At 42.8% G+C, this 17,551-nt stretch overlaps 1 protein-coding gene across 7 annotated transcripts in view; it reads left to right on the top strand.

The window, feature by feature from the left end:
* ncam1b (neural cell adhesion molecule 1b) overlaps positions 1-17,551 on the top strand; it is a 63,741-nt gene that overhangs the window by 22,473 nt on the left and 23,717 nt on the right. For 4 of the 7 annotated variants that reach the window (XM_058080146.2, XM_058080143.2, XM_058080148.2 and 1 more), the window contains exons 2-10: positions 668-742; positions 1,517-1,726; positions 2,891-3,034; positions 4,218-4,355; positions 4,633-4,750; positions 6,352-6,512; positions 7,891-8,033; positions 10,193-10,216; positions 17,142-17,171. In XM_058080146.2, coding sequence (XP_057936129.2) covers positions 668-742; positions 1,517-1,726; positions 2,891-3,034; positions 4,218-4,355; positions 4,633-4,750; positions 6,352-6,512; positions 7,891-8,033; positions 10,193-10,216; positions 17,142-17,171 — 1,043 coding nt within the window. The remainder of the gene's footprint in view (positions 1-667; positions 743-1,516; positions 1,727-2,890; positions 3,035-4,217; positions 4,356-4,632; positions 4,751-6,351; positions 6,513-7,890; positions 8,034-10,192; positions 10,217-17,141; positions 17,172-17,551) is intronic. The other 3 variants (XM_058080144.2, XM_058080149.2, XM_058080145.2) reach the window with 2 other exon arrangements.

The raw sequence follows: 17,551 nt of genomic DNA on the forward strand, positions 1-17,551 counted from the left end.
TGGTGGTTATGTTTATATACTATATATACTATATGTCTTAAATGGACATAGTACATAGTACATAGTGGTGGTTATGTTTATATACTATATGTCTTAAATGGACACAATACATCCAAATAGTGGTGGTTATTTTTAGGGCTATATATACTATATGTCTTAAATGGACATAGTACATAGTGTAGGTGGTGGTTATGTCTATATACTATATATACTATATGTCTTAAATGGACATAGTACATAGTGTAGGTGGTGGTTATGTTTATATACTATATGTCTTAAATGGACATAGTACATAGTGTAGGTGGTGGTTATGTCTATATACTATATGTTTTAAATGGACATAGTACATAGTGTAAGTGCTAGCATTGCAATCTTTGTCCAGTTTAAACTCAATTCTAAACTGTATTTGAGACTCCAGGACTGATTTCACAGCTGTTAGAATAAAAGACTATGGAGGGACATTCACCCAGTAAAAGTGATACCCTTTTGTGTGGACCTCACAGAAAAGTCGAAGAAAAAGCACACGGGTTGACTTAATCTTTAATTAGTGTTCCAAGTCTCAGGAAGCGTAGACTTTGGTGGAACCTACTGTTCCTGTTGGTGGAAGATGTTTCTATGAGAACTGGTTTTATTTAATGTTGACATGTTTGTCTGTGTTCTTCTCTAGTTTCGTTGGATGTGCAGATCACACCCAGCCATGGTGAGATTAGCCTCGGGGAGTCCAAATTCTTCATGTGTGAAGGTAAGTTTGCTCTGACATTACAGACCACACAACAATACCGGTGGTCCTGGGTTTCTGGTGTTTCGTGGTTATGAATGAATGCGAGACTTGCTCAAGAATGAGTTAGAGCGGAAGAAGAAGACGCTGCGGCTCACACCAGCCACACCGCTCTCGACATTGGACTCGCATTTGTTCTCCTGCCGCACCCACTAAAATACAGTCAAGACTCAGTCTGTTGTGGTTTGTAGTTTTGCACTCAGCTGCCATACAGCTATGTATTAAAGCGTAAATTTAGGTATGAGTTCCAACACCAAAATTTGACCCACAACGCATCGTAGCAACAGAATTTGTTTGTAACCCGAGGACCCAGTACACTTGAAACATTAACCGTGTTTTGTTAAGGATCAAATTCCTGCTGTTCACTCTGCACACATCACCAGCACAGAAAAGGGTGAAGTAAATCAGCCCACCGTATCTGAAATCCGAAACATACGTAATTCCAACAAATCTATTTTCAGTAAACAAATGTAATCACCAGAAACAACTGTAATTCAATCGTTGTGTGCAAAGTTATGTAATTATCATTTTCTGTTGCTGAGTCACACCGCCAGCGCTGGTGGGCCCTGAGTTTGGGGGGGCCCATCAACCGCAGGGTTTCATGCATAAAGGAGACGCCAACGTCAGCAAGATCCAGTCTGGGGGAACTGATTGGCTCTGCTTTACTACTTTCTACATACATTATAGATAAGTGTTTTTGGGTTTTTGTTTTTCTCTCTCCCCCCACTCTGCTCTCAGTTACCGGTGTGGCGAAGCACATAGACTGGTTCGGACCGAGTGGGGACCGGATAGAAGCCAACAGACCCGACGTCACAGTGACCCGAAACGATGAGTCGTCGTCCACGCTCACACTGTACAGAGCCGGCACGGAGAACGCGGGGACGTACAAGTGCGTTGCCACCAACGGCGATCAGCAAGGGGAGTCAACAGTTAACGTCAAAATATTCCGTAAGTATTTTCCACACAAACAACGCAGCGTATATAAAATATATATATATGGAAACATGAATATGTTGTTTATTAAACTTGTAGTATTTTATTGACTGCTCTAGGGCAACACATTACTCTCGTTTTCGCTAGACAATGGATTTTTCATCACTTCGATAGATGGTCGGAAGACCATTAGAAGGCTGCTTAATGATCCTGTCTGTTTTGCGGCTCCTGTGATGAATGTCTTTTATTTTCCATGAATACCGTGCATTAGTAAATGTCCATCAGACAAAACTCCAAGTACAACTTTTCTTTCTGCTTGTTTTAGATTTCACGGAGGTGGCCATGCAGCCGTGCCTATAACAGCGAAGAATCTATTTACATAGTCTGCTGCTTAAAAAGTTCAATATTCAAACTGCTGTTGTTGTTGTTGTCGGGCATGACAAAAGCGACTGACGTTGTCAGACGCTCTCCTCCCCGCAATGTCACGGCCTGTGGGTACCGAAACACTATCTTCTCCAACGCCAATTATTATTTCCACCTGTAGGCGCTGGCTGTTACAAGGCAGTTCCATCTTTTTAATCTACTGCCCGTCATGAGATAAGATTACAGCTCAATGCGAGTGTGCAACATTTGACCCGAGTCGAGTGTTTTAAGGTCGCCGTGCCGCCTCAGTGCCACCAGCAAACTCCATCAATCAGCGTGTTAGTTTCTTTACTGTAGCGTCCACTCTAGTAAATTTAGTGAGTTGGAGGAAATTGATTAAATTACATGGCAGAATGAAGCTACCAAAATTAGCTTTAGGTGGAAGAAATCCTCCAAAGGAAACTTCACTTCAGCTCTAAATGTGTTCAACATGACCTCATCTAAAGATCCCATTGATGCTATTTTTCAGCAACCAAGAATATTGTTTCCCAAAATCGGAATTCAGAGCATTAAAAAGTGTTTGTAGTCGCTTGACAGCGCTTTGTGTCTGTAGCTTTAATGCTAATGAGCTTTGTGTGCCTCCAAGAAGCAGTTTTTATAGATGGACAGACTTTAGTTTAAGATGTTTAGCGAATGAATTGTACATTCTTCAACATACACACTCAGGGACAGATGTTGATAAGCTTCTTGATGCACTCAAGTGAAAGTGAAAGGCTGTTTAACAGTTTTGGCATTGTCTTTTTATTATTATTTTAGAGAGAATTACCTTCACAAATGCGCCGTCGCCTCAGGAGTTCACCGAAGGAGACATGGCCGTAATCGTATGTGATGTCATCAGCTCGCCCCCGCCCACCGTCCTCTGGAAGTACAAGGGGGCCAAAATACAGTTTGAAAAAGATGGTAAGCTTTTCGATGCGGCTGCGTAGACAGACACACTGCTAACAGAAGGAATGAAACTCAGCTTGGTGTTTGACTGTCAGGCTGGGGAATGACTCCATTTGGAAAGCACAGGTTTGAGAAAAGACTATTTGGTCTAACAGGATCTTATGCCTGGAAGCAAATGTTACGCATACCATCTCGAAAGACACCATGTGACGGTAAAACAGAAATATATCGTAACAGCAGGGGGTGACAGGGCGAGCACAAAGCCACTATTTCCAATGCATGCAATACGATATGTACTAGTATATGTAACCAAGATGTACAGAGTTGTACCGATTTGTAAATGATAAGATAAGATAAGATAAGATAAGATAAGATATGCCTTTATTCGCCCCTCAGTGGGGAAATTTGCATTGCACAGCAGCAAGAGTACAGAATCAGTTAAGCAGTACAAAATACACAATATAGAAAAATAAACACTATAAACAACCCAAGTATTAACAAAATCCCAGAGTTATATACAATACAGTATGTAGATAATATGAAACGAGATGTGACCGGTCTATACACTGAGATCTTGCTAGTGAGTTAATATGCATTATAGAAATACTTCACATATAACTTAGTATATTGCATTTAGAGTCCTTAATATTGCACATATTAGTGATAGTGTCTTGATGTAGCATTTCGAAAGTGGACAAGAACTCCCCCTGACAGTTTCGTATGCAAATGTACCAGGAATTGGTGACTGACTGTGCCCTCACGCAGTCTCACTTTTACTCTCTCAAAAAAGGGTGTGGGGGTAGGGGGGTGGGGGGGGTTGTGAAATAGATTTTGAATGTGAAAATATAATTGACTCTGTTATTCACCTCAGACCCCGAGCAATATCACAGCGCCTGTTGTATTGTATTGCCGCTGCAGAACAATAACCCAAAGCCGCATGGGGTGGTAACAAGCATGTTTTCGATGACACGACTGAACTTATTTGGTCAACATTTCATCAAATTCAAGATGTTTTGTGGGCCACGGTTTTCTGTCTTTTTAACGTGTGCATATATCTGGTTAGGCAACGATTGTAATGCCCCCCAAAAAGGCTTCAGATATGAAAGCAGTTGATGTGCAGCATAAAGCTGACAGCGGTATTCATGATGTTTGATGTTTACTTCACCAGCCTCACCAACGCTTTTATCTCTCCCATCAGTTCGCTTTAGGGTGCTGAGCAACAACCACCTTCAAATCCGCGGCATAAAAAAGACCGATGAGGGCTCGTACACCTGCGAGGGACGCTTGATGGCCCGTGGCGAGATTGATTTGCGGGTTATCAAAGTCGTTGTGAATGGTGAGGATCCCTTTCGCTACTTCCTGTTTGTGTCTTTTGTGCACGTGTTTGGACGTGACAGGTGTGGATGATGATGGTGATGAAGGCAATGTGCTCGTCCTCAGAGGCGCAGCATCTACGTATGTGCAACCAATTGCCTGCAGCAAGTGTGTAGCACGAGGGGCCAATGCAAAGACGTGTTGTCTGCTGAGCTGGGGGGGCCGGGTGTGCCGAAAATAAGACTTCTTATTTCCAACCTACTTTCATGACATCATTTATCTATCCGTGTGTGCCTCAGTGCTCCCGACCATCAGAGTGTGGCAGTCAGAGGTGAATGCAACCGCAGATGTGAGCCAGTCCGCCATGTTGACTTGTGCAGTTGATGGCTACCCTGAACCCATGGTGACCTGGACAAGGTACTCCTACAAACCTTACTGTTGATTCTGTACTTCTATGTATGTATTACACTGTCTTCCACGGTTTGGCTTGTCCTGCAGCTTATATAGCTTATTATATCAAGAGTGAATGCAGAGTCTCAGCACACCTGAAGATTCACAGGCGCATAGGAAGCGTTCAAAAAGAGGTTCCCGCACGCTGTGTCGCTCTCATTCATCAGTTTATTCAGGTAACATTTCGTTCCGTTTGACCATCATCAGAAATATTAAAACATATTTTGGTAATGGTAATGGTAATTTCATTTGAACATGCATAAGATTACAATTGAGTGCATCTCATAATCAGTTCACAGTTCCACATGTCCAAAAGGAGTAGGAAGAAGCAAAGCTTATTAAATCCTACCCCTCCATCTGGTACTTTTACAATCAGTAACTGTTACATTTGTTCACTTCCTGCTTTCCATAATACAGTTTAAGGTTTTTTTAATTTCTTTTTATTATGTTTTTTTTTTAAATAATGTACCTCATACCGAAGTACGAGGTGATATGATACAAAGTCATTTGTAAAACATATTTTATGCGGAAACCATAAAAACATTGATATATGTTTTAAACATATTAAAACATATTTTAATATGTCTGACGGACAAACGGACCGAAACATTACCTGAATAAACTGATGAATGAGAGCAACACAGTGTGCAGGAACCTCTTTTTGAAAGCTTATTGTATGAAAAATATCTCTACATACACACACGTATATGTATTAGGGATGTTGCATCAGCGTTTTATGCTGCCCATACCGATGTAAACACACGCCATTTAACCCCTGCCGCCACTAGCCTAAAGTAATTTATTAATCAAATATATCACGGTTAATTCTTTGCAAACGGAGACTCCATGGCGTTATACCAAAAGGTGCATTCAAACAGTGAAACCTGAAGATCGGTGTCGTCAAAAGCCACATTGTTCTGCACGCCACCGATAGGCTCCTCCTTTGTTAAGGCAGGCCTTGTGTTTCCTTGCGTTTCCATGGTAGCGGTTTCCTTCTACTGTGCGACTTTTACACAACACAGAATCTTACTGGCTTTTGTCCAGAGTATTGTAGGTCCATTAAATCATTGTTGGATGGTAAAACATCCGTTGTAGTCTACACTAAGTAAGGGACTTTACTATCAGCTGCTCTTACTGCCATGAAACAAATGAAAAGTTGCTTTGACCTACGTTGGCCAGAATGTTTGTCTGCTCCGACCAAGCACTTTGTATTGTGAGATGTTGGAAGCAATTTGTTCCGCCTCCAGCTGTGCTGCATTATTGATAGCAACCAGGAATAAAAGGACAGGTGAATAGAAACCGCTAATGTGAGCCGCTTGCACATTTTCATTGTAACGTGGAAGTAACATTTCTCAGTCCATCAGCATTTGTACACACAAAAAATATGCCTCTTTCAGGATGAACACCTGCTCCTAAAGTGGAAGGAATATGATATTTCCAGGAATGGACCACCGGCACTAAATGATTGAGTGATGACGGTGTTTTATCTTGTCATTTTGGTCTCTTATAAAAGGTACTTGGAACCACCATGATGGACATTTGAGTGTGTTTTCATGTTTGTCCTTCAGGAACCAAATGGTTCTTGAGGCAGGAGAGAAGTACAGCTTCAACGAGGACGGCTCGGAGATGTCCATCATGGATGTCACCAAGCTGGATGAGGGCGAGTACACCTGCATCGCCAAAAACAAGGCTGGTGAAACTGAACAGGAACTCAGTCTGAGAGTATTTGGTGAGCAGCAATGTTTCTTTACTATACCCCCCCCCCCCCGATCAACATTTTAAGATGAGTCGAAACATTGCAAGAATTGACATTTTGCACAGTTGGATCTTAAAGGAAAACTGCACTTTTTAAAAATGTTGAAGTTGAAAAGTTGAAGAGCACGGCCAAATGTGGCTTCAGTAATAATGTTTTAAGAAGAAACATCATCATCAACGCTGCAGGATCTCCCCTTCATAGTCCGGTCTGGCTGGCCACCAGTCCAAAGTCAGCTGGGATAGGCTCCAGCATACCCCCACCCTAGTGAGGATAAGCGGTGTAGAAAATGGATGGATGGATACTTAGAACCTCCTTGGACCTACCTAGATCCAACAGTGCAAAATGTCAATTCTTGCAAATTCTGATCAGGAGTGTATGTTGGGTACATGTATGTAAAGTGACCCAAAGTAGCCGTAGTAGAGATGTACTGTGGGTGAGGAGAGACAGTCGTATTGTCGGGATAGACAGACGTTGATGTGGGTAGATATTATTTGAGTATTTCTCATGTAGAAAATATAATACCGCTTTTTTCCTCAGTTGAAATGAGTATTCAGAGGAATTCTACGGCACAGCCGTTTGGCTGGAATGTTTGGCCTCCTCTCTTCTCCAGCCTACAAATATCCTCAAGATTCAAACACAATGTCGGCCACAAGCTCTTCAAAGTATTGCTTCTCTAGCGCCAATATTCTACCCGTATTGTCCTCTCCCACTCAGCATCAGATTTAGCACCCAATAGTATTCTAGTGTTTCATATTCCAGTCATTACAAAAGAATCAGATGATCTCCCAGTACGCTATTGCCCAGACTGCTTTAATGCGATGACTTGAATTTCTAAGTGATTGCGTGCCATGTGTGATTTATGTAATGACCCCCCAACAAAAATCGCCGTACCTTTGTTCATCAAGTCATTATTGGTGGACAGTCATGCAATTTTAATGGCAGGATTAGACGTAGTAGGAATGCATCACATTCCAAACGTGTTCAGCCTCTGTAGAATGGAAGGAAAACAACTTCACGCTTGAGAAGCAGCGCTTTAATTGACTTTGCTCTGCTCGTGTCGCCCTCGAAGCGCCTTCTTGACGGTGAGTTCCAATGTAAACATAAAACGGAGGCCAAGAGCTCTTATGCAAGCCTAATTGTCATATGCATTCATGTTTGCATCCTCACTTGGTTATCATACATTTGCTTCTGCAACTGCCGGGACGAGGAAGCTTATTGGAGTTTAGCTGCACGTCAAACTGCTGATCCTCATCCCGTCTTTGAACCCCCGTCAAATCCAGCTTCCGGCCTTCCGTGTGCTTGTCACGCCACTTGCACGGCCGTGATGACTTTGTTTTGGTTTTTTTTTCAGCAAAACCTAAGATCACCTACATAGTGAACCAAAGCACCTCCGAGATGGAGGAGCAGGTAACCCTAACTTGCGAGGCTTCAGGGGATCCGACGCCCACCATCAGCTGGAGTTACGGTGACCGTGTCTTCACAGATGGCGAGCAGGTAACACGAACACACAACTGTCACAAACCTCGATATGTAGTGTAGGAGACAGCTTTCAGAGGCGTGGAGGGCGTGGTCACGTGGTCCTTAGCAGGTGGGTGCTATAAAGGGCCCACACCGGGTAAGAAGAGAAGCGGAAAGGCTTGGAAGACATATTTTTGTTGACAGTATGTCTCCACGCTACGATACACGCTACATACTGTGCCATCACACTTTTATGTCCTCAGGTTGCAACCCTGGTAACAAGCCATAAATCAGTCCAGCTTTCTGGAGTTTAGCATCAATGTTAAGGGAGTCACTACAGGTAGAAGGAGGCCACAGCAGACAGTATGGACGTGTCGTTTTACATTGTTTTACCTCGGTCATTTTCTTCATAAAAACTCTGGTGGTCTGATTTGCATTCTTCATGGAATGACAATGCATTAGCACCAGCTAAAGTCAACTAGGAAGGTAAGGTTCAATCATTTTCGGAGCCATGTTGGAGATTGGTGATGTTAAAATGTCTTACACATTGCAATATGATTTTTTTACGCTTCAACCTACGGAAAGAAATACGTATAAGCAAGCAACAAAGAAAGCAACACCCCCCAAGACAGAATTGGGACACCCTGACTGATTAATTACCCCGAGAAAAGCAAAATGTGCAAAAGTCAGGTCTTAAGGAGCGATATGGATGGAGTACCTTGAACCTACATATTCAAGAGTTGTATTCATCATCTGCAGGTATTTTGTTGGCACAGCACTCTGCAAGGTTTGTGCATTGCCGATGAATTCCCCCTAAATTAGCAGCTCTGGAGATGGCCTGGCGGATCTCACGGAGGTAGCCCGACAATACTGCATTCAACTGGCATCGTTGGGATTAAATTCCAATGAAATGTTCCCAAATGTCAATAAAAACAACATCCCGACCCAAATTCCTCTCTCCCGAGACAATACAGAGGCCATTATTAAACTGCCGTCTGCTTCTTAGCGTGTTTTTGCCAAAATGAACACTTGATTGCTCAAGTGTTCATTTTTCAATCACATTCACCATCGCTCTGCTCATGTTTGTGATTGAAAGTATCTTACATTTTATGCTGAAGTATGTCCTCTCATCTTCATCCTACTTCTTACTTCTGGGTATACAGTGGATCCCCGCGTATTCGTCATTCTGCATTTTTGATCATAACGTAATGCTTTATTTGTGGAAAACAAATTGGTAGGTCACGGATTGGTTTTCAGTGTGGCCCAGGTCTTTGTCGTGAAGACCCGATGGCCGCGAATGCACCTTGTGTTCTTGTCTCTGCTATTTGCTTGCTACTTAACGGGAGGGGACAGAGAGGTGGTCAACAGAAAAAATGGCCCTTGAATCGCTCTTTGTAAGAAAACACGTCATTGTGTAATTTGCTAATTTGCTTATTCATTGGTAGAAAAGTCATCTCATTTGCTTGGCGTGCACAGAAAGAAGTCCGAGGCAAACTTAAACTTGCTTGAGAAGGTTCTTCATGTGCAATGAAGGAGGTTATAAACCCAGATGTCAACTTCACGTCCAAAAACAGTAACACACGTGGAATACACGATGAAGCTGCACCACGGACTACATACATCAGTATCAAATAGACGCTTACTCACTAATATACATGCAAAACAACAGTATTTTAGATTAATATTATTATGTTCTAAATCTGTCAATAAATGTAATTATTTTGTCATCACAATCTATTTTCCTGTGTTGTTTTGTTGATTCATAGAAGTAAACAACTGTTCAGATGTTTCAGGCGTCACTACAGAGTAACTACTAGAGTGTCCAAACAGATTCACGGGCGTTTCAGTGACTAATTTTTCGGCCAGTCGCAGGGTGTGAAAACTCCTGTAAAACGGGGATCTACTGTACTGCAGATATGTTTTTAAAATGCCCTTGCACTACTGTTGTGAAAAGATAGCTTTTTGTTTTCCATGACATCCTTGACACAACTGTATGCTTGTCTGGTAATATTTCCCCATAAGATTTTATGGGGAAACTATAAAAACATTGAACACCTGCCTACCGTATCCTCACAATCCCTCATGTAGCCCGGCTATGGTTGGGTAATGAGGGGGAAAACCTTGTGAGATATGGTGTACTTCACGGAGCTATTGTGGAGTGAGTCCATTACATGCACTACATTTTCTCCCTACAGGCACACCTAAACAGGATCTATCAGGTATGACATCGACGTGGCACAGAAATGTACTGTAGCAAACTGCTCCTCCAGATTTCCGCCGAAATCACATAATCCCATTTTTGCTGGACGTTTCCGAGTTTCATAAAACTGAGTGGATTGCTGCATGCGGTCCAAGTGTAGTGTGTATAGTAGTCATCGAGCTTGGGATAGATGGTGTGTAGGGGGCATGACATTGGGTGAAAATGTGGTTTTGTCGTCACGTAACAGAAGTGAAACCATTTGTCACTGTCACACTTTGCATCGTAGCATGAGGTTGCCTGATCCACATCCATCTCCATACGCTAGTTGTCTAGATGGTCTAACAGTATTGTGGTGGTCCTCATTGGACCACATAAAGTGTCGCTCCCCTTCCAATCTGCTTCTTGAGAGTCAAACACTCGCCCACTCAAATGGAATTCTCGACGTGGTGGCCTGTGAAGATGCTGCAGGAGCGTCTTTTAGCTTCGTTTTGGACACATTTTTTTCCAGCTGGTCAACGTTTGAATTGACTTTCAAGTAGAGCGCAGCCGCCGCGCTGCGTGGACAGAACAGAAGTATGATGTTTTTCAGCCACCCGTCAGGTTGGCAGGGCCGAGTGTTTGATCATCATAAATAGATTGCGAGCAGAGCACCACTTGAAACGCAAAAAACACTGCCGCCACATGACGCACGTCACGACATCTCTGTTTTTCTTGTGCAAGCCCAACGCGCCCACGATGCAGAGGCGCACTGTAACTCTCCAAGTGTTCACACCTCTGATTTAGTCCAGTCAAAGTGACCAGAGTTTCATACGGCACGAGCAACCCAAGCTGCTGGAACACATAAAAACATTCACTGGCGAGCTCAATCGCGACTGCAGAGATTAAGTCTGCATGCGGCCGCTGAGGAAATGACTTTGACAGAGTGCTTCTCAACACTCACAAAAAAAGAATAAACGGACGACGACCAGTTGAGTGGACGTGCAACAATTCCTGCACAGTGGTGACAGTGTGTTTTGCTCATCTCCAGTATGGTGTGGTGACCTTTGACCGGCCGTGCACAGCTGGCCTCAAAGAAGCGATTAGCAGTCCAATGAACGGCTGTGTTGTCAAGACTCCTGCATTTCCCATTCCAAAAAAAAATGCATGGAGAAATGGCTGCTAATTGCTTAACTGTCTTATTGAGTTGCTACGATATCCGTCTGTCACACCATCTGTATTCATCATAACAGCTGTATTTCATCGAGGACGAGTGTGTCCAATGAAACGGCATCCGTGGGATGAAGGTGCGACCGTAACAGAGGGAGTTTGAGTGGCATGACGTAGGGGAGGAATAAGAGACCGGCCCTGAGTTGGCCGCTCATCTTGCAAGCATATCGATTCAAAAATAGTATTTCTCAGACAGACAAGTGCGGGCTGTTGTAGACTTCCAGCTTTTGTTTGTCTCTCAGCGGTACATCTTGCTCAGTGGGCACATTATACACATACAAGTGGCATAAAAACGGGCCTTTATTCATTCATATATCCTTAATTCATTTGAGTGTAGTGAAGACAACATTCCCAGTTAGTAGACAGGAAGTCCCCCCCCCCACCCCCAGTGGCGCTGCTTGTAATGCAGCTTTTGTTGCAGGACACAAAAACTAAAGCAAGTCGAGTTACAGCTGCTGTTCTGTGACAGATTCATTGTTTCTTGTGCTTAAAGACGTCTTTGTGCAACTGTTCTCACTGTGGAAAGCTCAGACATGACAATCAGGGTCGGCTGGGGCGGGCTCCGCTCAGAATTGAATGCTCAGATGATGTTTGTTGCCACAGTCCAACGTGTAAGAGCAGCACACATAGGTGCAAAAACTATTTACAAAAATGTCGGCAGTACATACATGCACACTGAAATAAACACCTTCAAAGTCGATCGGTGGGATCACAGGAAGAGCCAGAGACCATGTGACCTGCAGTGGGACGTCTGGTAGACGACTAACTTCCCTGAAAAGCTCTCTTTATAAATACCCAGCCTCTCCCAATGGGCTTCAGTATTCCTCTTTAGAATGATTCCATCACAAAGACAGGTGTATTTAACCAGACGTAATGGTATAATTATACCAAGCAATTCCAAACAATAATAGTCTTTTTTTCTTCAGTGGATTAGTTTCCTTAAATAATGCGTTGGTCATGTGACCCACATGAGGACGCGGAAAGGACATCCCTTGCCATCCATCCCAAATGTTCTCCATTGGATTTACCGGGAGATGCGAGGAACACGAAGGATGGTCCAAGAGAGTCAGCTCATTCCTCTAGAAGAAGTCAGGTCGGCATTGTGAAGTGCAGGTCATCCTGTTGGAAGAGCCAGTCATGACCACACAGACCAGGGCCTTCAGTCATGAGGGATGCCCCCTGCAACTTCTCCACGGATCTATGCCGTTTGACGCCCCTGCACAACCTGAAGCTCCATTCTTCCATTGAAGAAAAAAAAACCACCCCAGATTCATGAAAGTGGGATGTCCTTGTCATGCCAGTAACGTTGGAGGCCATCTTCTTGGATATCTTCTTCCACCTTTCAATGTCCCATGTTTGGTGCTCTCCTACGAATTCCAAACGGGCAATGTTGTGGCGTTGAAGGAGACAATGCCTTTCAAGTTTTTTTTGTTGTTAAAAGCCTTCTCTCACAGATGCCATCTGATGGTTATTGGACTGCACTCTGCATCCAATAGTCCGTCCAACCTCAGCAATGGCAGGCTGTGAGAGGCCTCGCTTATGCAGCTCAACAATCCCACCACCTTCAAAGAGAGAAAGCATTTCTGTCTTTGCCATCAGGAGATCAAACAGTGTTAATATCCTCCATTCATACATCCATCCAGCTTCTATGCCGCTTATCCTCACTAGGGTCACGGCTATGCTGGAGCCTATCCCAGCTGTCTTTGGGCGAGTGGTGGGTGACTGTATTTGTGTAGCAGACCTTATGATGACTATTGTGATGGAAATTAGTATCAGTGTTTTGTCTCATAGAGACCTAATAACATATCCTAAGTGTTCTGTCTTACGTCCAGATTGCTAATCGTATACAATATACACCCGTACTTGGGAAATAGAAATCCAGTTGTTTAATTAAAGACAAAAAGTCAATGTTTTGACTTTAGAATTCAGGGACAAGTTAGAGTTGTTTAATTATTATTTTCTCTCTAAACAAAATAGCAGTCATGCATGCCTGCTAATGGTGATGATGCAAGGTTGTTGGTCTTTGGCTTAGTACTAAATGACAAGGTCTGTGTCAGACAGGGGGGCCTTACAACGCTGTCGGGGTTTTGCACATTTATGAGTGTTTATTTAGGGATGTCCTTTGTCAGCACGGTCGTCGTCTTGTGTTCCACTTCACGTCACAACAGTGAAGAGAGACCAGCGGGGGGAATAACAATGAGTGCAAAAATGAGCCCCAATGGAACTGTCACAAGGATTGTTCCGCAGCTTTGTTTGGGGAATTGATCGTGTTTCTTCCCATTGTTTTGCGGGCTTGCATCTGCAATCTTTTCTTTTAAGCAACACACATTGCACATGTGACAGTGATGCAGTGCTTCCACAGAGTAGAGTCGAAGACTCGTGTGCGGACGAGGTGCCGATGTTCCACGCTATTAGGTCGCTTTCTCGATTAGGGGCATAGCTCTTCTGGAGCACCGTGATGACACGCAGCTAACCGCCGTTTCCAGTACACCGACACATTACACCACCAAGTGTGCTTGCTGCCACAACAATCATGCACTGTGTGCACAATTAGACGGCAAGTCAGTCTTTCATATTTGTTCATTTATGCATATTTTCATCTTTTCAACAATGTGGCACAGCATTGGTCCTCACAGCCAATGCATACTGAGGCCTTTGGTGTCGCTCGCTACATGTTAAACCTTTCTGTTAAGGAACAATATCCAGTATTCATTATCATTTAATCAAGTGCAACTGTCTTTACAGACACTTGAGTCTCCATTTTATTTATTATTTTATTGTTTATATATGAGTGTTCCAATTATTATGACACTACTCAAGAATGGAAAGTGCTTTTGATACGATGTACTCACATTATTATGCTATAGACTGTAATTAATGACCAAATTGTCCCTACAAATGCTCTCAATAGTATTGATTATGGACAATAATTTGTAGGACATCAATCGTCAGGCCTAAAGGCCCATGACTTCGGGATCTGCTGACCCTCAACTTTTTGTCAAACAGGAAATGGCACAGCATCACTGACAGTTTTTATCATAACTCTCCCCTTAAAGAAGGGCAGACACGTTCTAAATAGGGTTTAGGTTTAGGTCACGTAAGGGGGCCATGACATTTGTTCATTTTTTATGTCGGTTAAATGTCTTATTTGGCCCACTTTTCTTGAGGAAAAGAAGCTGCCTAATATTTATGCCCCTGGGGTGTTGATCCACGAAGTCTATTCTTCGATTGAGGCCCCCATATTAATAATAATCCTGTTTTTTTTGTCTTTTTGGTCTTTGATATACTAAAGTAGTAAACTAGTTGGCAGCAGGGAATAAAAAATAGAAAATGTGGTGAGAAAAGACCAAGTGGAGAGACTCACGACACACCCGATGTTCAAGAATCCTTTCAATCCATTCAGAACTTAGAACTTGGAATCCAGACAGATAAACGCTGGCTTTGTGCTGCGCTTGGCGGAGGTAATAACCAAGTCCCCTAGATCTTCCTCCTATTCTAAACATAGAACATATATTTAGAAATATGTCAATGTGTAATGTAGAAGAATGTGCGTCACGAGAATGTGTTTCCCCACGAGTATATTTTCTGCAGATGGTTGATTAAATACGAACCGAGTCCAAATGACGGATGTTGGATGGATGGATGCCTTTTTCTTCTCAGGTATTACATTGACGATGCTTTGCAGTTGTCATCAAGGTGCCGTATGGCCATAGAATCCAGATCTCTATCGTAGGGAAAATGCTTTCATGTGGTTCCTGTTGCACATGACTAATGATTACATAGCAGCGGTTTTTCTGCAGTGGCCCTACATAGGTGGACTGCATTTACAATGTGAGGCTAATGAAAGACTGACTCGACCTGCGGTTCTACTGATGGTTTCATTCACTGTTTTGCCTGATAATTATTCCAGCCGATCGCCTTCACTTACTCCAAAGTCTCTCGCTGTTTCACCTGATGAAATACTGGAGCTGTCTGACCATTTTACTTGTTACACAACTCACCGCATCTCACTGTCACGCTTGAAAGTTTTCTCCTCCGAGCATGCCTCCTGTCAAACTCCCCGTCATGCTGAGTTGGGCTTATTTCTGTGTCGGACATAGCATGCTGTCCCAAGTAGCTTGAAAGGCTTTCTTCTGTGACGCATGGTAAATGTGTGCATTCAGTAACTATTTGACTTGGGTAAAATGCAAATACAATATCCATCTTGTTGTGTAAATGAAATATCATACAAACATGAAATGTGGCATTATGCTATTGCATGCAGGCCCATTAAATAGCAACATAACATTGCATAACAATGCTCCGCTCACAGCAGCGTAGGGAGTTTGTGTGTAAACATCTCCACAGGAAGGAAAATAGTGGTTTTGTTACCGATACAAATTTTTGCATCATCCATGAAACATGAAATACAACCTAATCTAAACGCCCCCGATGATGAAAAATCCACTTGTCCACTCGTGACGTTGACACGAACAGCTAGCGGGGCGTCGTGCTAGTCCGCCAGATAAACATAACTTTTCATGTTAGCTGCCGCAATAACAATATATCTGTAGCTTGGTGAATACAGAAGTCTGTTATGTTAGTGGAACATTGTTGCTGTTTTAGTGAGGGCATAACCATCAAAATAGCTATTTCCCCAGACAGCCATTGTTAGCTAACTCATATGAACTTATTTTCTCACGCTAGAATGCACAGAAAAGGGAACAAAATGTGTGTTCATGTTTCACATAAGGACAGGGAATGATGGGCAAAATTCCACAAAAGGTTGCACGTCCCCTTTAAAGCGACAGACCCGTTGCCAGTAGCTCCTTACTAAGGACTGTTAGACCGCCTACATTCCAGCATCAAGGCTAGATTTTGGCCAAAACACTTCTAATACACTCTTTGGGACCTTTGGGACTTTGGGGAAATAGTTGAAAAATAGTCCAATATGGGAGCTTTAAAGCTGCTGTATGTCACTGGCTCAGAATAATGTTTGTTTTTCAAACCAAAAAACACAAGAACACGACCACAGGCTTGCATGTGTTACCACTGGTGGTTTAAAAGACACAATGAACTAAAATGATGTTGTTACGATAGGCGATACATTCAATCATAGCTGTATTCTACTGAAGAAATGAATTCATTAAAACATAACATTTATCAAAAGGCCTGAGGACTTGTGCATATTTGTATTTTCCCCACTGATTGCACATACTTGCAAACAGCCAAAAAGCAAATGTAGTGCATCCTTCTTTGTCTTAGGACTATCATTGTGTCTTTAAGTCTAATAGCTAAAGCTCCGAGAAAAGGGATTGGGAATGGTGGTAATCTTAAAAGGAGTTTTTTTTTTTTTCTCTCTTCCGTCGCCTTCTGATAAACCAAAGACTTTATCTCACCTTTGTAAGCATTTAGGCTATCACGGCACCGGTAGACGTACTTATAGAGGCAGTGTTGTTCCAACGTGCTGTGGAGAAAAGGACACGCCAGGGATTTGGAAAAAGATTTCCCTCTGAAATCAAAGCCTTTGTTGTCACCAATGGACGCCTCGACTAAACATAATAACAGCACAGCCCATCGCATGCATCCAAAGACTCCTATGACTTAATCCTACTTCCAGCGTAGGTATTCTACATCCAAAACCAAGAAACCACGACACTTCATGTTGATGCAATTTGCAGCACCCCTGCTTTTGCCTTCTAAGAATTGCTCTGCCTTTTTTGTTTGTTTGTTTGTTGTTCTCTCTCTGTCCTCTACAGGCATCGTGGACTCGTCCCGAGCAACACAAGGTATTCCAAATGCATGACTTTTTTTCTACAATCATCCATCTCCCCATGTCAGGGAGTCCAATGCATTTGTGGATGGATGCAGATCCAAATCCTTCAAAGAAGTAGAGTATAAACACTGTAGCCTAACAGAGCAGTGGAGGTCTCTTGCTGTTTTGCTTTTGCTTGTTCTTCATATAAACACATTCCATCACTTGCATTAGCCCGTGGTCATCTTAAAGCAAGATGTGTCTTAAGTGTTTGCCTGGCTAGATCTCCTCCTACTAGATTTGTGGCTCTACAGTTGACAGCATTGATCAAATCGTCCAGTCGCGTTTAGTTGGGGAAGAAAAACACAACTTTAGGGGTGTCAATCTCAGCACTGAAGACGATTCCATACACGT

The sequence above is a fragment of the Doryrhamphus excisus genome, linkage group LG8 (genome assembly GCF_037039965.1).
Source record: "Doryrhamphus excisus strain RoL-2023G ecotype Guam linkage group LG8, RoL_Dexc_Guam_v1.1, whole genome shotgun sequence".
Classification (NCBI taxonomy): domain Eukaryota; kingdom Metazoa; phylum Chordata; class Actinopteri; order Syngnathiformes; family Syngnathidae; genus Doryrhamphus; species Doryrhamphus excisus.